The sequence below is a fragment of the Mastigoproctus giganteus genome, chromosome 9 (genome assembly GCF_048544385.1).
Source record: "Mastigoproctus giganteus isolate SK-2022 chromosome 9, ASM4854438v1, whole genome shotgun sequence".
Taxonomy (NCBI): Eukaryota; Metazoa; Arthropoda; class Arachnida; order Uropygi; family Thelyphonidae; genus Mastigoproctus; species Mastigoproctus giganteus.
In genome coordinates this window covers 68,917,004-68,942,589 of record NC_143583.1, presented here as the reverse complement: position 1 = coordinate 68,942,589, position 25,586 = coordinate 68,917,004, and the positions used below count along the sequence as shown (strand labels likewise).

Below are 25,586 nucleotides of genomic sequence, written 5' to 3'. Positions count from 1 at the left end.
GCTGGATCGGTGTGACTAGAAAACGGAAGCCAGCTGGATTTGTGAACATTTAAAATCACCAATGAAAATTGCCTCACTGTTAGCAAAGTTGGACTGGAGAAAGTCAAGTTTCAAAGAGAGGAAGTCAAAGAGCTCCAAGTGATTACTGGAGTTGGGAGAATGGTAGAGACAACAGATGAATTTGACACAGTGAGGCAGAGAGATTTTAAGCCAGAGAAGATCAAAGAAAGGAGATTCCAAATTGCCAAGTCTCTGATAGAGAATATCAGAACAGACATATGCACAAGTACCACCTTTGAGGCGAAAGGAATCATACAGCGAATAATTTGGGCATCTGAGATGAACAGTAGTTGAATCAACTGATAACTGAGATTCTGTCAGAAAAAGTACATGGGGTTTGGCAGACTGCAAGTGAAAATGGACATCACTGAGATTAGAATTGAGACCACGTATATTTGTGAAATGAATTAGAAGTGCTAGGGAGGTTTAGATCTTTTTGCAGATAAGCTTGCTCTATTAGTTTGACAATTCATGGTGTATTCAATAGTAAGAAAAAGTGGGTGGGACATGCTGTATGAAGTAATGAAATTTTTGGATGTGGTGTACACACGGTAAGAATATACCCAGATCCTTGACATAACGTGGCCTCGACAATGCTCCCCGCATACATACTACTCGGATTCCCTCCAGTCAATATCTGGCAGAGTAGAGGTAGCAAGATTATACACTAGCTGATCCGGAAGCCCCCTAGAGAGTTACCAATAGGTTCGGTCCAGTGTACTAACTAGCGGCCAGCCTGCGAACACCGTTTTAGAGCTGTACCCTCGAAATGTAAGGAATATTGGATCTCGCCACAACGTTCATCATAGCCTCAAAGTCATCAATCATACTGCATGATAGAAGAGATAGGGACGGGTTGACCGGAACTTAGCTCTAGAGACTAAACATGGGTTCCACCACTTCAAGCCTCCAATAAGCAAAGTAGTGGTATTTCACCGGTATTTCTCATTTATTTATATAGTTTATTACTTTTTTTTTTCTTCTTTAATTAATTTACTTAATATTTGTTTTACCGATAACTTAACTTAATGCATACTTCCTTTGTATATATAATTTTAATGTTTGAATTTATATCAATGGTTTATCTTTCTGTTGGATTTCTTATTATTGTTATCAACTCTGCCCATTGTTCTGCTCTCATATACACTGTTTATGGTTACCTGTTGTATATCTTATTATTAATAAAATAAAATGACCCAATTAACCCCAGGTCTTTTTGATTCTCTTGTCATTTTGTCATACACTTGTTTAATATATATTTACTTTGTTGGACATAATCACACTCAGTTATGTTTGAAACTGGTACCAGACATCACATATTGAGATGGTACTGTAATTATAAAATTCTCAATTCCCACAAAGAAATTACATTTTTAGATCATGGCTGTGGAAACCTTTCAGAGACTTCTCCAATTTTATATTTTATGAGGTTAATATTACTGTTATTAATATTTGTCTTGGTCAGTTTCATTATACATCTTTTTTTGAGGATACATTCATGAATTACCTTGGAGATAGCCCCGGCTCCAAAGCAACAAAAAGAGCTGATCATTCATAATTCATTAAAAGTATTTCATAAATGAGTATTATCGCCCACCTTTAAATTTTTTTTATTATTATTATTATTATTATTATTCATTATAGGCTGTTATAATTGCCTTCACCTCTGATACCATTCCTCGTTTGGTTTACCGCCTAACAACTTCTCCAGATGGTTCGCTGAAAGGATTTGTTAATAGCAGTCTTTCCTACTTTAATACAAGTGATTTTCCTCCATATATTGAAACTAAGCCACTTATTGTAGATCGGAATGTGTCTATGCATGTTGATTTATGTCGGTAAGTTAATAAGTTTTTTGTAAATAGATGTTATTTTGAAGTGCATTTTCAATTTCAGTAATTAACGGTATTATGCTTAACTTGATTTTTCTGTTATGAATAGTAAATGGTAAAATTAGCTAGCTGCATCATCTAAATTACAACCCAGTATTAAATTGGTCAACTTATGATTTGTTGATTAGAAATATTTTAATTTAATATTGATTGTTTTTTTATCATATACACTGTTATCCAAAGTATTGGCACAGTTTTAATATGGTGTAAGATCACCTTTGGCTTTCAATAAAGTAGACTGCATATGTGGCAAACTTTCTACCAATAGTTTCATAAGTGGCAGTAGAAATATTTCTCCATTCCTTGTGCACGAATTTTTTTTTTTTTTTTTTGCAACTTATGAAGTCAGTGCCCATAGTTGATTTCACACATATATCTCTCCAGTTCGTCATACAGAGCCTCAGTGGTATTAAGATTGGAGCTCTAAGCTAGCCATTTTATTGATAACACATTATTCTCTTCAAACAAAGTCATGATGCATTGTAGTTCATGGCAAGGAGTATTGTTGTGTTGAAATGTGTATGGCCCTTCACTGTAAAATGCCATCAGCAGAGAAGATCAGAATCATTTAGATATCATGGTAGAAGAATCCATTCATTGTACTGTCTACAAAAATGAAGTCTGATGCCAAATTATGAAAAGCATCTGCATGTGATCTGCTTCTACTACTGTTGGGATGGGGCAACCAATATGGGAAGCATTTTTGTGCTTATTGCTGAACCCAGATTTTTCCATGAGATTGGAACAGTGAATACTATGATTCATCACTCTAGACAGGGGTGGCCAACGAGTCGATCGCGGCTTTAATTTCAGTCGATCACAACGAATTTTAAATATACAGGGTGTTTCAGTTAAATGTTTCACAACTTCTAAGAGGGGTAGGGTACATCCTGACAACTCGAAATCATATAGCAATGTGGGGTCGGAAATGCTTTCCTGAAGCGGTGTTGTACACAGAAGCACCATAAAAAGAAAAGAGACCGTAAGTGAGAAATCGTTTTAATAATACATGAAAAGAAGCAAAAGGTACATGGATTAAAGTAAGTGTTCGAAGTTTCTTCAACCTCGTATTGCTTTCGCACAGTGGTACCTTGGAAAATGTGCTACAAATCCCCTTTTTCCTGCTGAAGTGTTGTTTTCCGATGAGGCATCCTTCACAAGGGAAGGAATTTTCAACACGCATAACGACCATATCTGGGCGGTCGAGAACCCGCATGCAATACGACGTCGTGCAGCACAGATTCGATTTTCAGTCAATGTATGGGCCGGTATTATGGGAGATCACCTCATCGGACGTTACCTGTTACCATGTCGTCTAACCAGACCTATCTACTTGATCTTTCTGCAGCAAGTATTGCCACAACTTTTGAGAGATCAACAGATTTCTGCATCGACGCAACAGACAATGTGGTTCCAACACGATGGAGCCCCTGCCCATTATAGCGGAGATGTTCGTAACTACCTGGATGTCACATTTGGTCAACAGTGGATCGGACGTGGTGGTCCCGTGCGTTGGCCTGCTCGGTCACCCGACCTATCATGTCTTGATTTTTATTTCTGGGGTCATATGAAATCGCTAGTTTATGACACCCCTGTTGACAATGCTGAGGAGCTGGTTGCAAGAATCGCAGTAGCTGCCGAAGAAATTCGAAATTCGCCTGGAGTATTCCAGAATGTTCGGATGTCCATGCGTCGGAGATGTGAGGCGTGCATTGTAGCCCGTGGAAGAAACTTCGAACACTTACTTTAATCCATGTACCTTTTTGCTTCTTTTCATGTATTATTAAAACGATTTCTCACTTACGGTCTCTTTTCTTTATGGTGCTTCTGTGTACAACACCGCTTCAGGAAAGCATTTCCGAACCCACATTGCTATATGATTTCGAGTTGTCAGGATGTACCCTACCCCTCTTAGAAGTTCTGAAACGTTTAACTGAAACACCCTGTATAGTCATCCCTCGATTTGCGCGGTCAGGTATACTACCAAAATTTTATATTGCGCAGTGGGTTTCGCTACCTGCGCATTATTTATTATTATTTTTTTTTTTTTACAAAGCTTCAAAAATAGGAATAAAGAGCAGATTTTGAAATTTTATTCTTTTTTTTTTTTTTTTATCCATGATTAAAGATTTCATTGAAGGAGAAACACATTTCTCCAAAGCTACAACAAGACTGATCATTCATAATTCATTAATAGTAACGAATCATAATAAACGTAAAATACCACAGAATTCCACCTGTCGTTATTATTACAAATGCAATAAGATTGAGTTTACTACCCGTTTATAATTAGATTGCACTAACAGAAAAGCCCAATAAACTGGAAAATGCAAATAGTTTTTATTGTTTTATGGTCGTGAGCTCCAGAAATAGCTTTAGAGAAATATCACAAAGGCATTCAAAATTGATTCTTATAATGGTATAACCAAACAGAGCAATAGACACTGGTGTGTTTGTCCGGTTATTTTGGAAACAACTTTCTCTTTCGGGAATCCTCTTCATCAATTATCCTACGTTAGCTGTTCAGAAAATATTTTTCTGGTTCGCGCAATTTAAAGTGTTTTATTCGGTAAGCATTGCTTTTGCTGATTTAATAACTGGACAGTACTTATATGTTAATTTAATACCTTTTGATTTAAAATAAATACTACGAAAAAGAGTAAAACGTATCATTTTCATCAAGAGTGGGAACTAGAATACTTTTTTGTAATAGTGGAAAAAAAATGTTGCTGTTTGATTTGCAATGCTTCCATGGCTATACCCAAAAAAGGGAATTTAGAAAGACGCTTCAACGCACTCCATGGTAAATATCAGTTGGATTTTCCGCTGAATAGCGACCTTAGAAAAAATAAATTAGAAGAACTTAAATCCAGTTTATTCACACAATTTCTTCATGACACCTAATTTACAATCTAAAGCAGTAATTGTAGCATCATTTAAAAGTGAGTCGTCGTCTTGCAAAAAAATGCAAACCATTTTCTGATGGCATTCATCAAAGACCCATTTTTAGAAATAATATTCTCTTTTTGAAAATTTTAAGAACAAATTGAAATTAAAAGTGCTCTTCAAGATCTGCAATTATCTCAAAATACTGTGCTGATATTGCTAATTGTGTGTCCTTTTCTTTAAAAAGTTGATTAATCTACAGATGTCAGTGATACAGCTCAGTTGCTCATTTTTATTTGTATGGTTTTTGATGATTCTGCCACTAGAGAAGAACTAGAGGTCTTGATATATTTAACTCATTAAAACATTTTATTGAAAAAATTAAATTATCACTATTTAAGCTCATATCAGTAACAACAAATGTAGCTGAAGCAATGACAGGGCATCTTAACGGATTCATCACATTGTGCCAAAAGGATGATGAATTCCCAGATTTTTTGAGTTGCCAGTATCATCCACCAAGAAGTGTTAGCCAGCAAAAGATTAAATACTAAAAGTGTTATGGACATAGATTGCAAAATCGTGAATTCCATCAGAGGATAATCTCTTCCAAGGAGACTTTTCAAAATGCAACTTGATGAAAACGAACCAGATCTGATATTACATACAGATGTAAGGTGGCTGAGTCGGAGTAAGTCTCTACAGAGATTTTGAAATTTGCTGAATGAAATTAAAAAATTCGTTGATCAAACTTTTTTGGGGAGATGATTATCAGCAGCCACACGATACGGAGTGGTTGTGTGATCTGGCTTTTTTTGGCACATTTTACCAGTAAATTAAGTGATCTGAATTTGGAATTACAAGAAAAAAAAATAAAGATGTGGGTGACATGATTAGTAGTATTTTTGCATATAAATATCAATTTTTGGCAACGGCTAAGGATCTCAAAGAAAAATAAATTCAACCATTTTGCAAATATGCAAGATCATTTGCAAAAGTATCCTGTTTTTGAATTTAATATTGAGAAATATGTTTCTGAAATTGAGAATGTTGTGGACGATTCTGAAACCAGATTTAGTGATTTCAAAACAATTCAAGACATTGTTCAAAATATTTCTTATCCATTTAATGTCAACTTAGATACGAAACAAATTGCAGAAAAAAATCGGTGCGATTTTTCACATGAATAAAATATTACTTGAAAATGAAATGATTACATTGTGAAACGATACCTTCCTAAAAGCCAGATCATCAGAAAAAGAGTTTTGGAAATATGTTTGCCGAGAAAAGTACCCAAATGTAAAAAAATGCAGTGAACTTTTAAATTCCTGTTTTGGTTCCAATGTAAATCGGCCTTTTCGTGGTTGAAACAAACAAAGACAAAAAATCGCTCTACTCTTACGGATTGCATACAGAAGATTCTTTACTGTTGGCCTTATCACAGTATATCCCCGATTTTGAAAGCTTGGCAGATGACATGAAGACACAAACTTCGCATAAATTAAAATTTTAAAATTTATAAACAACGTTTTTCAATATGTGTTGATTAACTTTTTTTAACCGTGTGCAATGAAATTTTTGAGATGGTAGATCACGGCATATTTTGAAGGAAAAAAGTCGATCGCATCACAAATTAAGTTGGCCACCCCTACTCTAGAGAATACATTGTCCAGTTTTTACAAAGACAGCATTGATGTAACTATTGCCAACATTGATTTTGTTTATTATTTTTTTTTTTTTGTGGTTGCAAGCTTGTGCTGTTTAGCTTGTCTATGGAAACTATTTTGATGCACAGTTTTACACAGCTTTATCAAAATACAAGGTTGACTGCTTTGTGATTCAATGTTCACATCTCCCCTCATCTTCCACTTACAATGTTCTATGCAGTGATCTCTACGAAAACTTAATCTCTAAAATCTGTTTAATACTAAGTCCAACCCTATCATCCAATGTTTTGTCCATGTTCAAATTCATGGAACTGTGCTCCATATGCCATTTCACTTTAAACTGAATTAAATGCATTCTGCAGTTCAGTTTATATCCATGCATCACTATATTACCCTCTACGTCATTAGCAATGTGTGGTATTGGGTCATCATCATCCTATACTTTTAATAATGAGCATAAGAGATTTAATGCTTGTTGGAATCACTCTGTGCTGCAGCGTAGAACATGCAATAAGATACATCAAGATATGTGCATTAAAAAAGCAAGCATAAATAAAATTTGTTTGATTGTTTTGTTTTGTACCAAGAAGATAAGACTATAAGGCATCATTTCTAAATGTATGTAAATTGCATGGTCAGTTTTCGTGTTTTACTGAAGTTTCTGTGCAACCCTTGCTCAAGTACAACCAGTTTATCCACAGTGTGAAAAAAATCCTTAAATTCCTCCCATCTTGAGAAGATTTGTGCTAAGCTTTTTCCACAATGTGTGGGATGATAGCACTTGTAACCACTGTGCATTACATAACAGTATGATTTTCTGGATACCACAATGGCTACTTAGCAAATTAAATTCACTTACTTCTTCTATGCTCATACCATGATGCACCTTTTAAATGTTCTAATATAATAAACATTGCTATTGCTTTTGTTTATTGTAAATAGGTTTTCATATTATATCAGTTAGTGTCAAAGCATATTATGATGGTGTAAACCTGTAGTTATAGTGTATTGAATAAATATAAGGCTGAAATAAACACCATTAATTAAGTAAAAGAACTCGTGATATAATACCTCAATTGATCAAGTTGAAGGCTTTTGATACACGTCCAAAAGACTAAAGGTATGATGGTAATGGTGGTGGGAGGACAAATAAGATATAATTATCATCTTTTATATCTTCTCATCTACAACGTGTGATAACTTATTCTAGCCTTAGTGTTTTGATAATAAAGATGTTCTTTGCCAGTGGCTTTTGTAATTGAATTTGTTTCAAAATCCTTCATTATAGCAATGTACAGTCTGATCAAGAAGTTCTAAAAATTGTAATTTTCTAAAAAGAAAATTGAGTAATACAAAATTTTTATAAGCAGTTCTGTTCAAAGTAGCCCTCTTCATTTATGATGTTCAAATATCCCAACATTCTTGCCACTTCTGGAAGCATTGCTAGGCTCCAGTTGTGAAGCAGTTCAGTTCCACTGAAATTATTATGCTTCCAGTTATTATTATTGGGAGACTGGAATGTCAAACAATTGGTGGCACTTTTTCCTAACATTTTCCCCCAACTGAATCTTCTTTTCTGTGTGCCATCTCCTAACGGAGGTCGGCGACCACCATGGCAAATGTCTCTCTTCTCTGGTAACTCTGAACAGCTGCTCGATGTTCTGTCCTGTCCAGTTCTTAATGTTATCAAGCCATGATGTACATTCTCCCTGGCTTTCTTCTTCCTTCCATTCTCCCCTCAATAATTAGCTGTGGAATTGCGTATTTGTTGTTCCTCATCAAGTGTCCAAGATACGCTGTTTTTCTTTTCTTTATGTGCTCCTTCAACAATTCAAGAGTTTTTCCATTTCTCTGCAGGACACTCTTATTGGTCACTCTTGCTGTCCGTGGTATCTTTAGCATTCTTATGTACATCCGCATTTCAAATGCTTCTAGTTTTTTCATTTTTCAAGGTGTTAGTTTTCAGTGTCCATGTCTCGGCACCATACAACAAAACTGACCAAATGTAACATCTCATAATCTGGATTCTGAGGTGGAGATGCAGGTTTCTATTGCACAATGCAGGTCTCATTTTAAGAAAATACTGTCTGGTCATTTCAATCGTTGCTTTTTTTTATTTCCATATCTGGTTCATTTTTGTCATATCCGATTTATACCCGGTTCGTTTTTGTCATTGATCCAACAGCCCAGATATTTGATTTTGTCAACTCTCTCTATCGGCCTTCCATTTAACATGAGAGGAGGTGTTGGCATTGCCCCATTAAGGATCATGATCTTAGTCTTGTTGATATTAATCCCGAGGCCCATTCTTTCACTTTCTTCACTCACATGATTGAGGAGTATCTCTAAGTCCTGCACATTAGTTGTACAAAGTACATGTCATCTGCAAAGTGAAGGTTGTTATTCACTCTATCATTGACAGATATTCCTTCATTTCTTCTATCTAATGCTCTCTTGAAGATGTCCAAGTAAATGTTAAATAGGAGGGGGAGAATATACATCCTTGCCTCACTTCACGTTCAAAGTTGATGTTTTCTGGCTTTCTGCCATCAATTACAGCAGATGCCGTTTGGCATATGAATAATCAAACACCTGTAGAGGTGTTTGATTATTCGTATGCCCTTTTCATCAAGTCTGGACTCCTCAGGGTCCTTGATGAGCTTGGTATGTTGGATTAGATTAAAGGCCTTCTCAAAGTCAATAAAACAAAGATGGGCATCACTCTGTTGTTTTTGCACCTTTGCATCATGACCTGGGCACAAAACAGTGCTTCTCTTGTACCCAGTCCTGAACAGAATCTGAACTTCTCTATAGCAGGCCTGGTTCACATTCTGAACAAATTTTTGATTAATGATGCCCTAAATTTTTAAAAAGCAAGCAGCATTGTTTTTAACATTGATCAGACCTATAATAATCTTTTGGATGGGATAATCTTGGTGACTTTCACTGGGATAACTGGCGTTTCATTTCAGGGCCATACACTAGAGTGAATGGAAACACACAAGCAACACTCTCATCAACCGGTGAGATACCACCACTACTGATGACTCTCATCAACCGGTGAAATACCACCACTTTGCTTATTGGAGGCTTGAAGTGGTGGAACCCATGTTTAGTCTCTAGAGCTAAGTTCCGGTCAACCCTTCCCTATCTCTTCCATCATGCAGTATGATTGATGACTTTTGAGGTTATGATGAACGTCGTGGCGAGATCCAATATTCCTTACATTTCGAGGGTACAGCTCTAAAACGGTTTTCGCAGGCCGGCCGCTAGTTAGTACACCGGACCGAACCTATTGGTAACTCTCTAGGAGGCTTCCGGATCAGCTAGTGTATAATCTTGCTACCTCTACTCTGCCAGATAGTGACTGGAGGGAGTCCGAGTAGTGTGTATGCGGGGAGCATTGTCGAGGCCACGTTATGTCAAGGATCTGGGTATATTCTTACCACATGTACGCCATATCCAAAAATTTCATTACTTCATACAGCATGTCCCACCCACTTTTTCTTACTATTGAATACACCATGAATTGTCAAACTAATAGAACAAGCTTATCTGCGAAAAGATCTAAACCTCCCAAGGATTTCCTAATTCATTTCACAAATATACGTGGTCTCAACTCTAATCTCAACGATGTCCATTTCCACTTGCAGTCTGCCAAACCCCATGTACTTTTTCTGACAGAATCTCAGTTATCGGTTGATTCAACTACTGCTCATCTCAGATGCCCAAATTATTCGCTGTATGATTCCTTTCGCCTCAAAGGTGGTACTTGTGCATATGTCCGTTCTGATATTCCCTGTCAGAGACTTGGCAATTTGGAATCTCCTCTCTTTGATCTTCTCTGGCTTAAAATCTCTCTACCTCATTGTGTCAAATTCATCTGTTGTCTCTACCGTTCTCCCAACTCCACTAATCACTTGGAGCTCTTTGACTTCCTCTCGTTGCAACTTGACTTTCTCCAGTCCAACTTTCCTAACAGTGAGGTAATTTTCCTTGGTGATTTTAATGTTCACAACTCCAGCTGGCTTCCGTTTTCTAGTCACACCGACCCAGCAGGTCGAGATGCTGAGGCTTTTGCAATTACTAATGACCTAGCACAGATTGTTCATTTACCTACAAGAATACCGGACAATCCGAATCATACAGCCAATACGCTTGATCTTTTTCTCACAAACAACCCTTCTAAGTACACGGTCGAAGTGAGAGGTCCTTTAGGCACTTCAGATCACAACTTGGTGATTGTCTCTTCTCCAATGGAACCTTTATCTCATGGCTATTCCCAACCTCGTGTTGTTTGGCATTACAAGAATGCAAAATGGGATGACCTGCGAGACTTCTTTTCTTCTTTTCCTTGGTCGGATTACTGTTTCAAAACTCCTGATGTCAACGTTTGCTCAGATCGTGTCAGTGAAATTATTCTTGCAGGAATGGAATCCTTTATCCCACACTCCACTTTAAAATCTCGTCCTTTATCTAAACCTTGGTTTTCCAATAAATGTGCTAAGGCTGTTCAAGAGAAGAATGTTGCATATCGTAATTGGCTTGTTTCTAATTCTTCAGTTTCATTTTCTGCCTACACCAAAGCTCGCAACAATTGTAAAGCAGTTATTAATCAGTCCAAACTAGAGTTTGAACAGGCTAAGAGTAGAAAACTTGCTACTTGCCCTAATGGTAGCCGAGCATTCTGATCTCTTGCCAAAGCTATTGGCCGCAACTTTTGCCCATCTCTGCTTCCACCTCTGTCCAAACCAGATGGTTCTGTTGTCACTTTAGCCAAGGATAAAGCTGGCCTGCTAGCATCCCATTTTTCTTCCAGCTCATGTATTAATGAACTTGGTAAAACACCTCCCACCATTCCCAACACGGTCCATTCAATGCCTCCTGTGGTCTTCCGTCAAAAGGATATCAGAAGGATTTTGATGAATCTTGATGCTAAGAAAACTCCGGGTCCTGATGGTATTTCTCCACTTGTTCTCAAAATCTGTGCTCCTGAACTTACTCCTATTCTTTGCCGCCTTTTTTCACTTTCTTATTCCAAAGGTGTTTTTCCTTCTGCTTGGAAATTTGCTCATATCCAGCCAGTTCCTAAAAAGGGTGACAAATCCCTCCCATCCAATTATCGTCCCATTGCAATTATTTCTACTCTTTCTAAAGTAATGGAGAAATCAATTAACCGCCAACTCTTAAACTACCTAGAAACCTTCCGTCTGATCAACGATCGCCAGTATGGATTCCGTCGGTGTCGATCCACTGGTGATATTCTGGCTTATGTTACCCATTTATGGACTACTTCAATGGAAAGGTTCGGTGAAACACAAGTAGTTGCTCTTGACATCTCAAAGGCTTTCGATCGTGTTTGGCATAAAGGTCTTCTAAACAAGCTTCCATCTTATGGTTTGCCAACAGTTTTTAGTAATTGGTTATCCAGTTTTCTCTCTGATCGCTCACTGAGGGTGATGGTAGATGGCTCTCTGTCTTCTAACTTCTCCACTAATGCCGGTGTCCCCCAAGGTTCAGTTCTTTCCCCCACTCCTTTCCTCTTGTATATCAATGACCTTCTTACATTGACTGGAAATCCTATCCATAGTTTTGCCGATGATAGCACATTGCATTCAACTTTCCATTTTGAGAAACCTTGTCCAGCTCAATCAGCTTCAACTTCTCGAAAATCTGCTACCAATTCCTTAAATGCCGATCTTCAGGTAATTCTCCAGTGGGGCAAAGACAACTTAGTTGATTTCAACCCTTCTAAAACTCAGTCTTGTCTTATATCTCGCAAAAAGGATTCTTCTGCTCCTATGCTTATCTTTAGTGACACTCCAATTTCTAGGCAAAAGGATATATCTCTTTTGGGGATTACCCTGACTTCTAATCTCTCTTGGCACAAGCACATTACAAATATTGCTTCCTCTGCATCTAGAAAACTTGGTTTTCTCTTTCGCTCTCGGCGTTACTTTTCTTCCAAACAGCTGCTCACTCTGTATAAATCGCAAATCCGCCCTGCCATGGAATATTGTTCCCACATTTGGGGTGGTGCCCCCAAAACCTCTCTCAGGCTTCTTGATTCCATTCAGAAGAGGGCAGTTAGGTTAATTAATGATTCATCTCTAACAGAGTCTCTCCACTCGCTTTCTCATAGACGTACTGTTTCTGCTGCATGCCTCTTCTACAGATATTTCCATGGGCACTGTTCTTCTGAATTGGCTTCTATAATTCCCGCTCTCTCTTTCAAAACAGTCCGAACACGTGCCGCCACCAGCCAACATCCATTTACTGTCCAACTTCAAACCCACAGAACCAACTTTTCATCTTCCTCATTTATTCATTCAACTGCCGTTTTCTGGAACAACCTTCCTTCATACGTATTTCCTGAAAATTACAATCTACAGAAGTTCAAGTCCAATGTCAACAAATATCTTCTTTCGTCTCCTCAACCTCCAACCCAAGCACGGTACTAAGTACTATAGGTTCTAATACCTCTCGTGTTTGGGGTTCACATAAAAAAAAAAAAAAAAAAAAAAACACAAATGAGACTGCATAGTGTGCATGCGAATCATGAACACCTAACTCCAAGTAAGTTTCTTTAACATACAGTATCTATCATGGACGACTGTGCTTTGACCTATGTTTCCATTGTGCATTATAAACTTGTATCTGTTTGGAACAGATGGTGAAGAAGTAAATGTTATTTTTATGATTGTTTTCTTTAACTACTTTTAACCCAAAACATTATCCATATAATATATCCTACTTATAAAATTGATTGTTACTGATTGTTATGATTAATACAAGCAATTTTAAATGTTCTGTATATTGAAATGTCAGCAGTTATTTCCTGTTGTGCAGTCAACTTGGCCAAAATCAAATAAAATTAAAAAACAGTCTCTTACAAAATGAAAATTTTTATGTAACTTATAAATAAAATGACACTGGAGAAATATGGGACTGTTCAGCATCCGGTTCATTTTTGTTTGGAAAATAGGCCACCTTGTCAAAAATGAGATGTCTAGTCATCCTAGACATCTCATCAGATTCAGTAAAATACAATTGATGAAATTAGGGTCTATTTCCATCCTTTTCTTCAGTATTCGCACTAGTCATCATTCAACAGTCTTGGAAACAATTTATCCACTGATAAGTGATAGCCTTACCTTAAACAAGCATCACCAGATGTTTCTTAACATCTGCAGATGTTTATTTCAGAAAAAGAAACTAACTGGAGGATATGGATGATTTGTAGCTTGCAGGTAACATTGAGAAAATGAAGAAAAGCCAAGAAAGAGGATAGGAAAGCCTTTGTCACACTAGAGTAATCTAATAGTATTATAAGGTAGCAAAAGCAAGAGAAACTAATAGACAGTAATTTGAAGATGACGAAATATTCGGGATAATCAGGAAGATTAGGTCATCACTATCCATTTTCATAAGTGAGGGACCCTTGGGCAATAAATTGGTCTTAAATTGATGGGGTTAGTTTATAAATTTTGTGAATTTTTTCTTATTTTTGTTAACAAATACAACTATAATAAACACCTGAGAATAATTTGCTGTAATTGTTTAAGTTAGTCATTAAAAAAAAATAAAGCAAACTTTATTCTGCAGGTTTTTCATTTCCAATGCAGAACATATGATACAGGCCAAGGATGACATCCTCTCTCAGTTTGGAAAGCATTAAAGATCAATAAAAAAACTTAGTTTATAAAAACTAATATCATCAAAGATTTATTTTCAAAGGAAATAAGTGTACAGGATGGCAACTCCTCTGACTTGTATTGTTGATAAGAGTCTAGAAATACGAGCCAAAACACTGCCCTCCCCTGTCAGTAAATGCTGCTTTCCTTGTCAATCATGATTATAAAAGGCCTATGAGAAATGAGTAGAGAGATGGTATGCCATGAATATCGAAAGAGATTGGACTGATCAGTAGTATGTTACAATAAGTCATGGAAAACTTCACTGTTTTATACATGTTCTAAAAAAAATGTTAGTGCAGTTCTACCAATATTGTGCAGTCAATGTAATTTTTCTAGTGGATACATTCCAATACAGTTTTGCAATTCAAATATTTAATAGCAAAAGCTATTATGACTTTATGATAAATTTGGTAAATTGTGGACTTGGTCTGGTGGTTAGCTGACTTTCTGTTGTGTGAATTCCTAAGACCAAAGTGTGTTTCTTTATGGTAGTTGATTTTGCTGGCTCCAAATAGAATTCATAGATAGAAAGTTGCCAACTGAGTTTTCAGAGTTATATTAAATATTATTTAACTTTAAATTAAGTATATTTGTATTTGGAAAATCAATTGATCATCCAATAGCACTATTCAGAGAACTTTTTTGAACCAAATTGAAATGAAATGATTTTGTATTTAAAAAAAAAATGCAAAGTTTCCAGTATTTTCCCATATCATTGAAGATAAATAGATATTTGTCGGTATTGGTTCGTTCAAACTGAGAACGTACCAGACATTATTGTGAAAAAAGAAAAAATTGATATACAGTAGTCCTTGGTTAGGAAACTGAGAGTGCATAAGGAAGCTTGAAATATAACAAATTATCGCAAGCCATGTTTGGCATTTCAGCAATTCCTCATAACAGTGCCGACTGCAAGGGACTATTCAGCCAGTTGAAAAAAAATTTTTTTCATTCAGATCTGTTCTTTCTGGTAAAGATTTGTAAATGCTTTGAGAACTGTCTAAACAGCAGTGACATTGTTATAAACAAAACTTTGACTCACCATTTCTGAAGAGGAGGCAATCTGCAATGTGGACTTCAAAAAAGTTCCTACTTCCACAGCAACAGATGATAGTTTGTTCCAACAATCAACTACCCGCTGGCTAAAGACAAACTTCCGCACATCTATTCTGGAACTGTTCTTCCTCAATTTGAATTTGTGCTCCCTTATGTGTGTGGTCTAAGCAAGATGTAGAATCCCATCAGCATTGAGCTTGCTCATGGAAGCTGTTCTGGTTTAACAATGTAGAAAGACATTTGTTGAAAGGAAAAAAATTCCTATATTATTGCAATCATTATTGCTGACAAGTTAAAGCAGGACATGTTACCAAAATGCAAAGTTGTATACAATGCTGGCCACTTTATAATGTGTGCTAAAGTAACAGGGATTCGTGGACTTCCAAAGAGGTATGATTGTTAGCACTTATTTAGCAGGTGCTACAGCAGAGAAGATAATTGTGCTGGTCAACTATTTAAAGACTTTCACTTGAGTCTTTAATGAATAAAAAACTTCCCAGAAAACATTCATGAACTGACACAACTGTGACCAAACAAGTGTTTTTGTTGAAAAAAATTAAAGACATATTACACTTGTGACCAAAAACAAGTGTTTTTGGTGACAGGTGTTGTAATATGTGTTTCATTTTTAAGAGAATTTGTATATGGAAGATTAGGTTACTTTGAATTTTTTAGGCAATGTGACTGTGCCATGGCACTTGATTTCTGTAAGTTTGCATGGTGTGCTAGTCACCTTCAACCAGCTTGTGGAGCTGAAAGATTTTTGAATAGCTAATAATATGTAATTACAGACTTAACTGAATTTAATGATATTCCCTTAAAAGCCAATTATGCAATTGAACAAAATGAAAAAATAAATAAAGCAAACAACCTTAAAACAGTTTATTGAATTTGATGATGTAATTTACCTGTTGCAATATATGGCATGCATTAATTAAGAATAAAGCCTGGGAACACTGTTTGGACAGTGCCAGCATGGTGTTTCATCTAAAGTTGATCTCCATTAAAAAGCCTTAAGTTTTTCAATTTCTGAAAGTTGGCAAGTATGGATATGAGTCTTGAGAAGGGAATTAATAATCTGAACCTTATCTACAAACCTGACGTTCATTTATTGAGTATAGTGATGCAAAAATAACTAGAAGTGCTGTAGTCTGGAAAATCGTGCATTGTACTTTTTTCTATATAGATATGTACGTGTGACTTAAACCCTCACACAGTAGTGGATTCTGCTAATTTCACCTCAGCATCTTCTGTGACAGTATATTAGTTATGCCACTTTTGCTTCTCTTTTCAAAAGACTGGATTTGGTTTCTGTCACCTGAACAGACTCCCTGTTGGGAGACAACAGGAACTTCTGTAGGGCTTTATGCAAAACAGCCACTGATCATAAAATGCATGCAATTTACAAAGACAACATACTGATGCCTAATAGCCTAAGTTGCTTCAACACTTATTCAAAACAACTCAATCTATATCACCGTAACAATACGAAGTAATGAAAATATGCGTCTGTGAAAACATGAACAGATGTATGTCATACTGTGTGTCAAATGATATTAACACAAATATTCATCTAGTTAAGTTCATAAAAACTTAAAACTAATTAACTAGATGAATACAAAAGGTTCATTTAGTTACGTTTTTATTTTTAATTTTATTTGTTTATTTATTTATTTTTATTTATTTATTTTTTTTTTTCTTTATTAAATGTTGTTTCATATTTGATAAGCTTTGATCATGTTACAGAACTTGGATCTTTCATCTAATGTTGCTTCTAATTCCAGTTATCCAGATTACAGAGAACCACCTTGGGCTTCTAATAAATATGACCATTCAGAGCAATACTGGCATTTGCTGGCTATTCGCTTTGCATTTGTTTTGATTTTTGAGGTAAAAACTTTTTATAGTTTTGGTTTTTCAGAATAGTTGTATATGATATTGTTATTATTGCATATACAGTCTGTCCTCATATAGCACGATAGTTGCGTTCCTAGAAACCCTCGTGCAATGCAAAATCGTGCAATATAAACAACAGGCCCTATGGGAAAAGTAGGGTTAGGTGCCGACCACCCAAGATTGAACACACATTTGGAACCAAAACATTACCAAACACAATAAATAATCGGGTAATTTTAATCATTATAAAATACTTACGTATTTTATAACGATTAAAATACGTAATAAAAATAATATTATATTATAATAAAGTATTTTTAATATTTTTTTAATACTAAAAAAGTATTTTTTACGGATAAAATACGTATTTTATTCGTAAAAAATTTATTATATTAAATAAAATAGTCGTAATAAAATACTTACGTATTTTATAATACGTAAGTATAAATTATAATACGTAAGTCGTAATAAAATATTGCTAATGCTTTTGCTTCTATCGTAAGCAAACTTGCTTTTTGTTTGATTTTCTATCCAAAGAGATGACAGCCATTCCATCTCTTCCAATTCTTTGTGTCTTAATCTAATGGATTTTAATTACACTTTGAATTGTTCCCGCTATGAAAGTTGTTTTTATTTTCTCTGCATTCTTTGTAATTCTCCGCGTTGCCTCATTTAGGTCTGTAGCACGTGCAATATCACATGGTCTTTCATTTCGCTCAAAGCGTTTCACAATTTCATATTTTTTCTCTATCGACAGAAGCGGACTGGCCATAAGCCTTATGGGGGAAACCACGGTGGGCCGGAGGCCGGTGTGATTTTGGCCATAAACCGTAGTATGAGGCCACTACAAATTTTCCTGGGTAAGAATTTTTGATCCAGTCCGCCTCTGTTTATCGATATTGCTTCTTTTTTTTTCTCTCTGAATCTGCAGTGTCTTAGCCAGTACGCTTCCTTTTCACACCTTTTAAGTATTTTACTAATTTTTAGGGAATAAAGCACAATTACAAACGAGGTGGCATGCTTGATACACAGAAACAAAGCTGCGCGCGTGTAGCAACTGAATAAACAACACCGTAAAGGCCGAGATACACTATTAACACCTCAAATTTTACTAAAGCACATTTCTGGGGGTTACTACCATAAAACAATAAAAACAATTTCCAGTTGCGTTTCTGCTAGTGGAATCTGTTATAAACTGGTAGTAAACTCCATCTAATTGCATTTGCGATTATATCGATAGCTGGAATTGTGTTGGTTTTTACGTTATTATGGTGAAATGTGTTTCCCCTTCACTGATATAAAACACATAAATACATTTTCAGAATCTTCTTTGTTCCTATCGTGTTGCGTTCAATTGGGGTGATTCCGCATTCGACTGCCATTTCTTGTAAACACAAAGGCGAATCGTGTATAAGCGAATTCGGTTCGTGTTATATAAGATAACGTTCCCCTATTTATAAATCGTGTATGATCGAATTCGTGTAATGCAAACACATGTTATACGAGGACCGACTGTAGTCTGTTTCCAAAAAGAGTAGATCTGTGGCTAACTGGGAAAGTATATTATCTGAACCAAATGTTAGTTGTAAGAAAGAGGGGAAAATGCATAGTATGTTCTGGGTATTAAGGGAAAAAGTTTTGACAATTTTATTTTTTCAATTTATTTTGATGACTAAATGCTCAAGGCATAATACATTATGGGTTGAAATTAACTATATAATATCGGTGTAAATACACCATAGTTTACCCATAAGTTTAACTACATACACTACATATATAGTTAAACTTATGGGTAAACTATGTTTATTTACACTGATATTATATAGTTTTTCAATTTATATTTAAACTGAAAAACAACATTCATTTTGTAGATCACTGGGTCAGCAAACTGTGCTGACTCAGTCACATATCTTCTTTCTGTTTATAAAGTGGCATAGCATAGCTGATATGGCAGCTGAAACACTTTGGCCTGCAAGTGGACTACATATTATCTACATTTCAGAAAATATCAATCTGTATGGGTGGGACTACAGTTGTCTATTATTTATGCAACAGGGAGGGTAGCCATCACAACATTCTTTCCATGTTGTAAATGATGCATACGCAGCACTTATTTTTTACCCATGGTTTTATAAACCAATGTTTTTCAACTGGTGGGCCATTAAGAAAGAGGGTAATAAAAAATAATATAAAAAACAAGTTTTTCAAAAATATACCTTAAATGTAAGGTGTGGTCTTTACCCCTGCAACACAAAATGCCTTATTTTAAAAAATGGTAAAGGCCACACTTTATATTTAAGGTATATTTTTGAAAAAACTTGTTTTTTATATTTTTTTTTTAGTTATGTAAACCTAAATAGAACATGTTTGAACAGATAAGGTAAGGAATGAATGAATGAATGAATAGAAATTTTCCTACAATTTTTTATAAAGTATGATTGAAAATCTATGTGAAAAGATTTTCACCAACAAAAAATCTTTACACAATGCAAGGATAGATGATAAAATCTTGCATGCTTTATATGTATGTATTACATGCAGACAACCATGTAAAGCAGGTAACTGATATGAAGCATGTAATAGCTGCATAGTGGACCACGTGATGGATTAGCTCAAATTTAATTAGAAACATTATTACATCAAAAGACATTGTTTACAAAATTACACCCTTCTAACCAGATAAGAAGTGGGGAAAGGTCCAAAATCTGGATCAGGTTTTAATCCAGGTAGCCAATATACAACATGCAATGGCTGCATGGTGCACCGCTTGATAGACTTAGCTCAAATTTTAAAAGAATGCATTGTCATTTGAATTAGGAATATGTACAAAGTTTCAGCCTTCTATCTCTATGAAGTGACTGAAAAAGTGATTGGCAGGTTTGATGAAAGGGGCAGTAACTTAATATAAGGTATATAAAAATAGAGGAGGAGGGAATTTCAAGTAGACATGACACATTTTTAATATTTTGATTATAATACAAAAATATAGATAGGTCGCTGAAAATTTTTGAAGGTTCAAATGGGTCCTGCTATTAAAAACGGTTGAGAAACACTTGTTACTTTTGTTATATTCATAGTAATTGACATATAAAAAGTTTGAGAAAAAGATTGTGAGTAAAACTTGCATCTTTTTAGTACGTATGCGTGCGCGCACACACACACACACACACACACACACACACACACACACACACACACACACACACACACACACACACACACACCACAGTTTTAACTGTTATTGCTTGCCTGTCTAGTGGACTGCTGCTTTAAGTAAATACTTTTCTCATTTCTTGTTTACTGAAAATGTTTACATTTGAACAATGCACAAACATTAAATTTTGTTATAAACTGGAAAAGTCAGGCCCAGAAACTTCCAAATTAGATTTAGATATTGTAATTTTTGACTTCGAGGTTTTTATGAAAGTATCTTTCCATCAGTATTTTTGGTGAAATTCTTGCCATGACAATTCCTGAGTTATTTTGAGGATTATGGTCTGTCAACCACAGTTTTGTTTTTGATTTTATGTGATTCATTTTGAAATGGTTTCAAAGGTTGAACTCACTTTCTCAAGTGACTTCAAAGAGTAGGAAAACTGCTGGTAGTAGTAGGAGTGGCATGTGATGCAAGAAAGCAAGTGTATGAGCTTATGCAGCATCAGCCAAAAAAAAAAAAAAAAAAATCACACCATTCCCTCCAAATGCCTGTCCAGTTCCTCCTTAAATTTATTTAACCTGTCAACTTCCACAACGACAGATGGAAGTTTGTTCCAGCAATTAACCACCCGCTGGCTAAAGGCAAATTTCCACACATCTATTCTACATCTGTCTTTTCTTAATTTGAATTTATGCCCCCTTAGGTTCGTAATCTGAACAAGTGGAAGGATCCCATCAGAATTCAGCGTGCTCAACCCATTCAAGGCCTTATACACCTCAATCAGATCACCGCACAGGTGCCTAGTCTCCAGCCACTGCAATTTGCAGAACTTAAGCCTCTCTTGGTAAGAGGATCCCTTCATTCCTCTCGCCAATCTTGTTGCCCTTCTCTGTACACGCTCAAGTAAATCTACATCCTTCCTAAAATGAGGCCTCCAGACCTGTATGCAGTACTCAAGGCGTGGCCTGACCATTGCCTTATACAGGACAATCACCTCCTTCTCCCTGCTAGCAAAATTCCTATATATCATTGACAAAACCCCATGACCTGCGCTGGCAGCCTGTCTGCATTGCTCAGAAAACTTCATATCTGATTGCACAATTACTCCCAGGTCTTTTTCATTTTCTACCACCTTAAGTGTAGTACCACAGAGTTGGTACATTTCTCTGGGGTTACTTCTACCCATATGCAGTACTTTGCATTTGTCAAGGTTAAACTTCAGTTGCCACTTCTTAGCCCATCTGCCCAAATTATCTAGATCCTGTTGCAGTAGCACACTGCCATTACTATCATTAACAACCCTGCTAACCTTTGTATCATCTGCAAACTTCGACATTAAGCCTGATATACCTTCATCAATATCATTGATAAATATACAAAACAACAGTGGACCTAACACCGAACCCTGTGGTACTCCACTATTAACATTAGTCCACGAAGAGCAGCACCCATTGATTACCACCCTCTGTCTTCTCCCACTTAACCATCCTTTTATCCATTGTAGCAACTTACCCTTAATACCATTCTGCTCCAATTTGTACAATAGTCTTCCATGCGCAACAGTGTCAAAAGTTTTCCTGAAATCCAAATATATGATATCAAAATTATTTTTTGCATCCAGTTCCTTTGTAACCACGTCATAATATCCTATCAAATTTGTCAGACAAAACTTTCCCTTAACAAACCCATGCTGTGTCTGAATTATTGCTGCAGTCTTGTCTAGATGATCCTGCAATGCATCTTTAACTAGTGACTCCATTATTTTACCTGGAACAGAAGTTAAACTAACTGGTCTGTAATTACTCGTGTCACCCTTCAATCCCCCTTTGTGAATTGGGGATACATTTGCACATCTCCAGTCTGTGGGAACCTCCCCTGAGTCCAAGGATGCTCTCATAATTATGGCTAAGGGTTTGCTTAGTTGCTTTGCCACCTCCTTTAATATAACTGGATAGATCCTATCCACCCCAGGTGCTTTTCTTATGTTTAACTTCAACAATTTCTCCTCCACTTTGCTTTCAGTTATTACAGAATCATTAAGTATCCTGCTACAATTTGATAACCTTCTGCCATTTTCAAACCTTAATAATTCCTCATGTGTGAATGTAGATGCAAAATACTCATTCAGTTTGTTTGCTATCTGAGCAGGATCATCTACAGTCGAACCATCGATGTCAATGGACCAATCAGATTCATCCTCTTCCTTTTAGAGTTTATATAAGTAAAGAAATCCTTGCTGTTTTTCTTAGCATCTTTTGCCAAGGATTCCTCGTAATCTGCCTTCGCCTGCCTAACCTCCTTTGTGACCTGATTACAGACTAGTTTATATCTGCCATAGGCTTCTGAGTCACTTGATAATTTATATGCATCCCATGCATTTTTCTTCTCTGTTACGAGTCTCATTAGTTCATTAGATAACCATTTAGGCCTAAACCTTGAACAATATTTCTTAATATGTATGAAACTTTTAGTAGCATCCACGATTAATTCCTTGAATGCTTCCCACTTCGAATTTACTGTTGGTAACATCGTCAGTTGATCCCACTGTACAGAATTTAAAAACTGTCGGAGACCACTGTTCTCCCCCTTACGGAAACAAAATCCCTTTCCTTTACCCCTGATGGTAATTAAATCTTTAAGTAAATCCCACATCAGTACACTGTGATCACTGGCACCTAGTGGTTCCTTTATCTGCAAATTCTTAATACACGAATGATCACTGCTGATAACCAGATCAAGAGTATTACTTTCTCTGGTTGCCTCTCGAACATGCTACTGCAGAAAACAATCATCCAATAAATCCACAAAAGTCTGACTAGTGTGCAAACACAGGAGTTTTTCTATTCTTGAGATCAATTTTTAATCCTTCATACTGTTATATACTTTTCTCTCTTTACAGATATCACTAAGCATCCATTTCATTTTCAGTAATTGACATTAGAATTAACAATTCAGGATTTCTTGCTGCTTTGTTATAATGTTTAAAAGTTAAATGGCTTTATATATATATATATATACAAATTTGTATATATATATATATATATATATATAAAAAAGTCATCCTCTTGTCAATTGATTTTATTAAGTTTGATTCTAGCTCAAGCTTCTGAAAGATGTGGTGAAATCTTGAGCTCTTAATTCATGAATTAGCAGAAAAACCTGTTTTTTTAGGACATTTTCACTTCAGTGGGTAAATGTTTTGGTAAATTTTACCAGTATTACAACTTTTAATGTTCAGTCTAATCATTGTATAAAATATTTTTGTATTTTTATTTTGATAATGGTTAATACAAAAGTAAATAAAATTGATATAACACAAAATAACATGATTCATGAGTTCATTTCTTGTATAGCCTGTTGCACATATACCAAGAATACTTATAAATAAGACTAGTAAAAAAATTTTTTTTTTAAATCTGCTTTTTTAATGCATATAGGGGAACTTGTACAATTATTAGGTTCAGATTCTAAATCTAATTGATTTTTCTCTACTATGACAATTTTTTCATACCAAATGAAAAATAAATACCTGTCTGGCATTTCCTGTATTATTTTGGTTATGGTCTGTCAACCTCAGTTTTGTTTTTGATTTTTTTTTTTTGTTTCATTTTGGAAAGCAGTTGCTCATATTTATAGGTACTCCCCCTGATTAGGGACATTTTTGATGGGGAAGATTAGATGGCAGGATTGGTCCCACTACTAAACAACATATCTGTCAGAAGCTGTATGAATCATGAAAGATTAAAATTGGTGTAATAAGAAATAAGCCATGTGTAACTGGTCCTCAGACTACCCAGCCTGCTGCTTATTTCTATTTTATAATAACATTAATTTGTTTCTGGCAGACACCCTGCTCCTTCCACTTATATTGTGTTACAAGAATATATTAATAGAACAGCCTAGGGAAAGATAAAACCTCCAAAACCTTGTATAGAGAGCCCCACAACAATACACCACCACTGTCCCATTTATGTGTTTGAAAATCCTGAACTACAACATAAATAAATTTTTGCTTATTCTCCTGACAGCTAAAGGCCAAAAGAGGGTACATATTTATTGTGACTGTATATGTATAGAATTTAGGGTAACCAGGATTTTCTGCTGCTACAGTCCACAATGGGCTGTGAAATTTTTGTCGTAGCACACAGGTGGGTTAGAACCCACGCTGCTAATTTATGGCCATGTATGCTAACCACTGGACCATGGCTGCCCTACAGACAAATGACGATCTATTTTTGTACTATAGTACAGTACTACAATATTCTAATCAGTTTATAACAGAAATCTTTTCAAGTTTTTAGATTATCATTTGATCATTTTCTATAAATGTATATGCTACTACCTGAAAATTGTATATTGTGATATTTATGCATAAAAAAAATGTATATAAGCATGCATGATTAAATGAAAAAAAATATATGAAGCAAAATCAAATATTCATACATTAATCTTTTTTTACTTCTCTCTTAACCACTCACTTAGAACATTGTGGCTATGATAGCTACTCTTATTAGGTGGGTTATCCCAGATGTTCCTAAGAAGCTTATGGAACAAATTCGGCATGAGAACTTCATCACAAATGAAATGATAATTATTCAAGAACTACAAAGAGCAAAAGGACTACAGTGTATTCCAGAAGAATCATCAGTATTAAAACAAGATGGTGTTCTGCCAAGACAGTCCAGTTACATCAGAAGCAAACAAAATACACCTAGTGTAAAAGAAGATTCGGTATAATTTTCTTTTATGCTATCTGTGTGAAAGAACTGTCGTATGCTTGATACCAAAGTTATTTACACTGTATGTGGTATACATTTATCAAAAAAAGTAAATGTAAATGTAGTCAGTTTTTTATGCATTTTGGAGTGTTTAGTATATAAGTTATAATGTATATATTTTAATGCATAACATGAGAAAATATTTTCATGTCATATAACCATGGTATGTAGTATTTTAACTATATGAGTAATTGTGATGTGAAAATTGAGTATCTTTATTCTCTGCTCTAGAATGTTTTTAGACAGTTTAAAATGCAATATTTTATGACATTATTCATCTTACTGTAGGTTACGCAGATAAACCTGCTGGACAGGCAAAGTTCTGACAATTTCACTATTTTTAAAAAGGATAATTAACTATTGCAAAACTAAAGCAGATTTATTTTAGAATTTGTACAGAAGAACATTTGTACTTAATATAATAGTTTAGGATGCTATTTAGAACAACGTATTGGTTCAATCTTGGGTTTTTTATTAATGCACTTTAGTATAAAATT

At 35.5% G+C, this 25,586-nt stretch overlaps 1 protein-coding gene across 1 annotated transcript in view; it reads left to right on the top strand.

Moving 5' to 3' along the window:
• LOC150080426 (anoctamin-5-like) overlaps positions 1-25,048 on the top strand; it is a 251,979-nt gene extending 226,931 nt beyond the window's left edge. Inside the window, exons 24-26 of the mRNA XM_090381897.1 lie at positions 1,705-1,898; positions 17,043-17,148; positions 24,794-25,048. Of these exons, the coding sequence (XP_090238023.1) occupies positions 1,705-1,898; positions 17,043-17,148; positions 24,794-25,048 (555 nt within the window). The remainder of the gene's footprint in view (positions 1-1,704; positions 1,899-17,042; positions 17,149-24,793) is intronic.
• Positions 25,049-25,586: the final 538 nt, after the last annotated feature.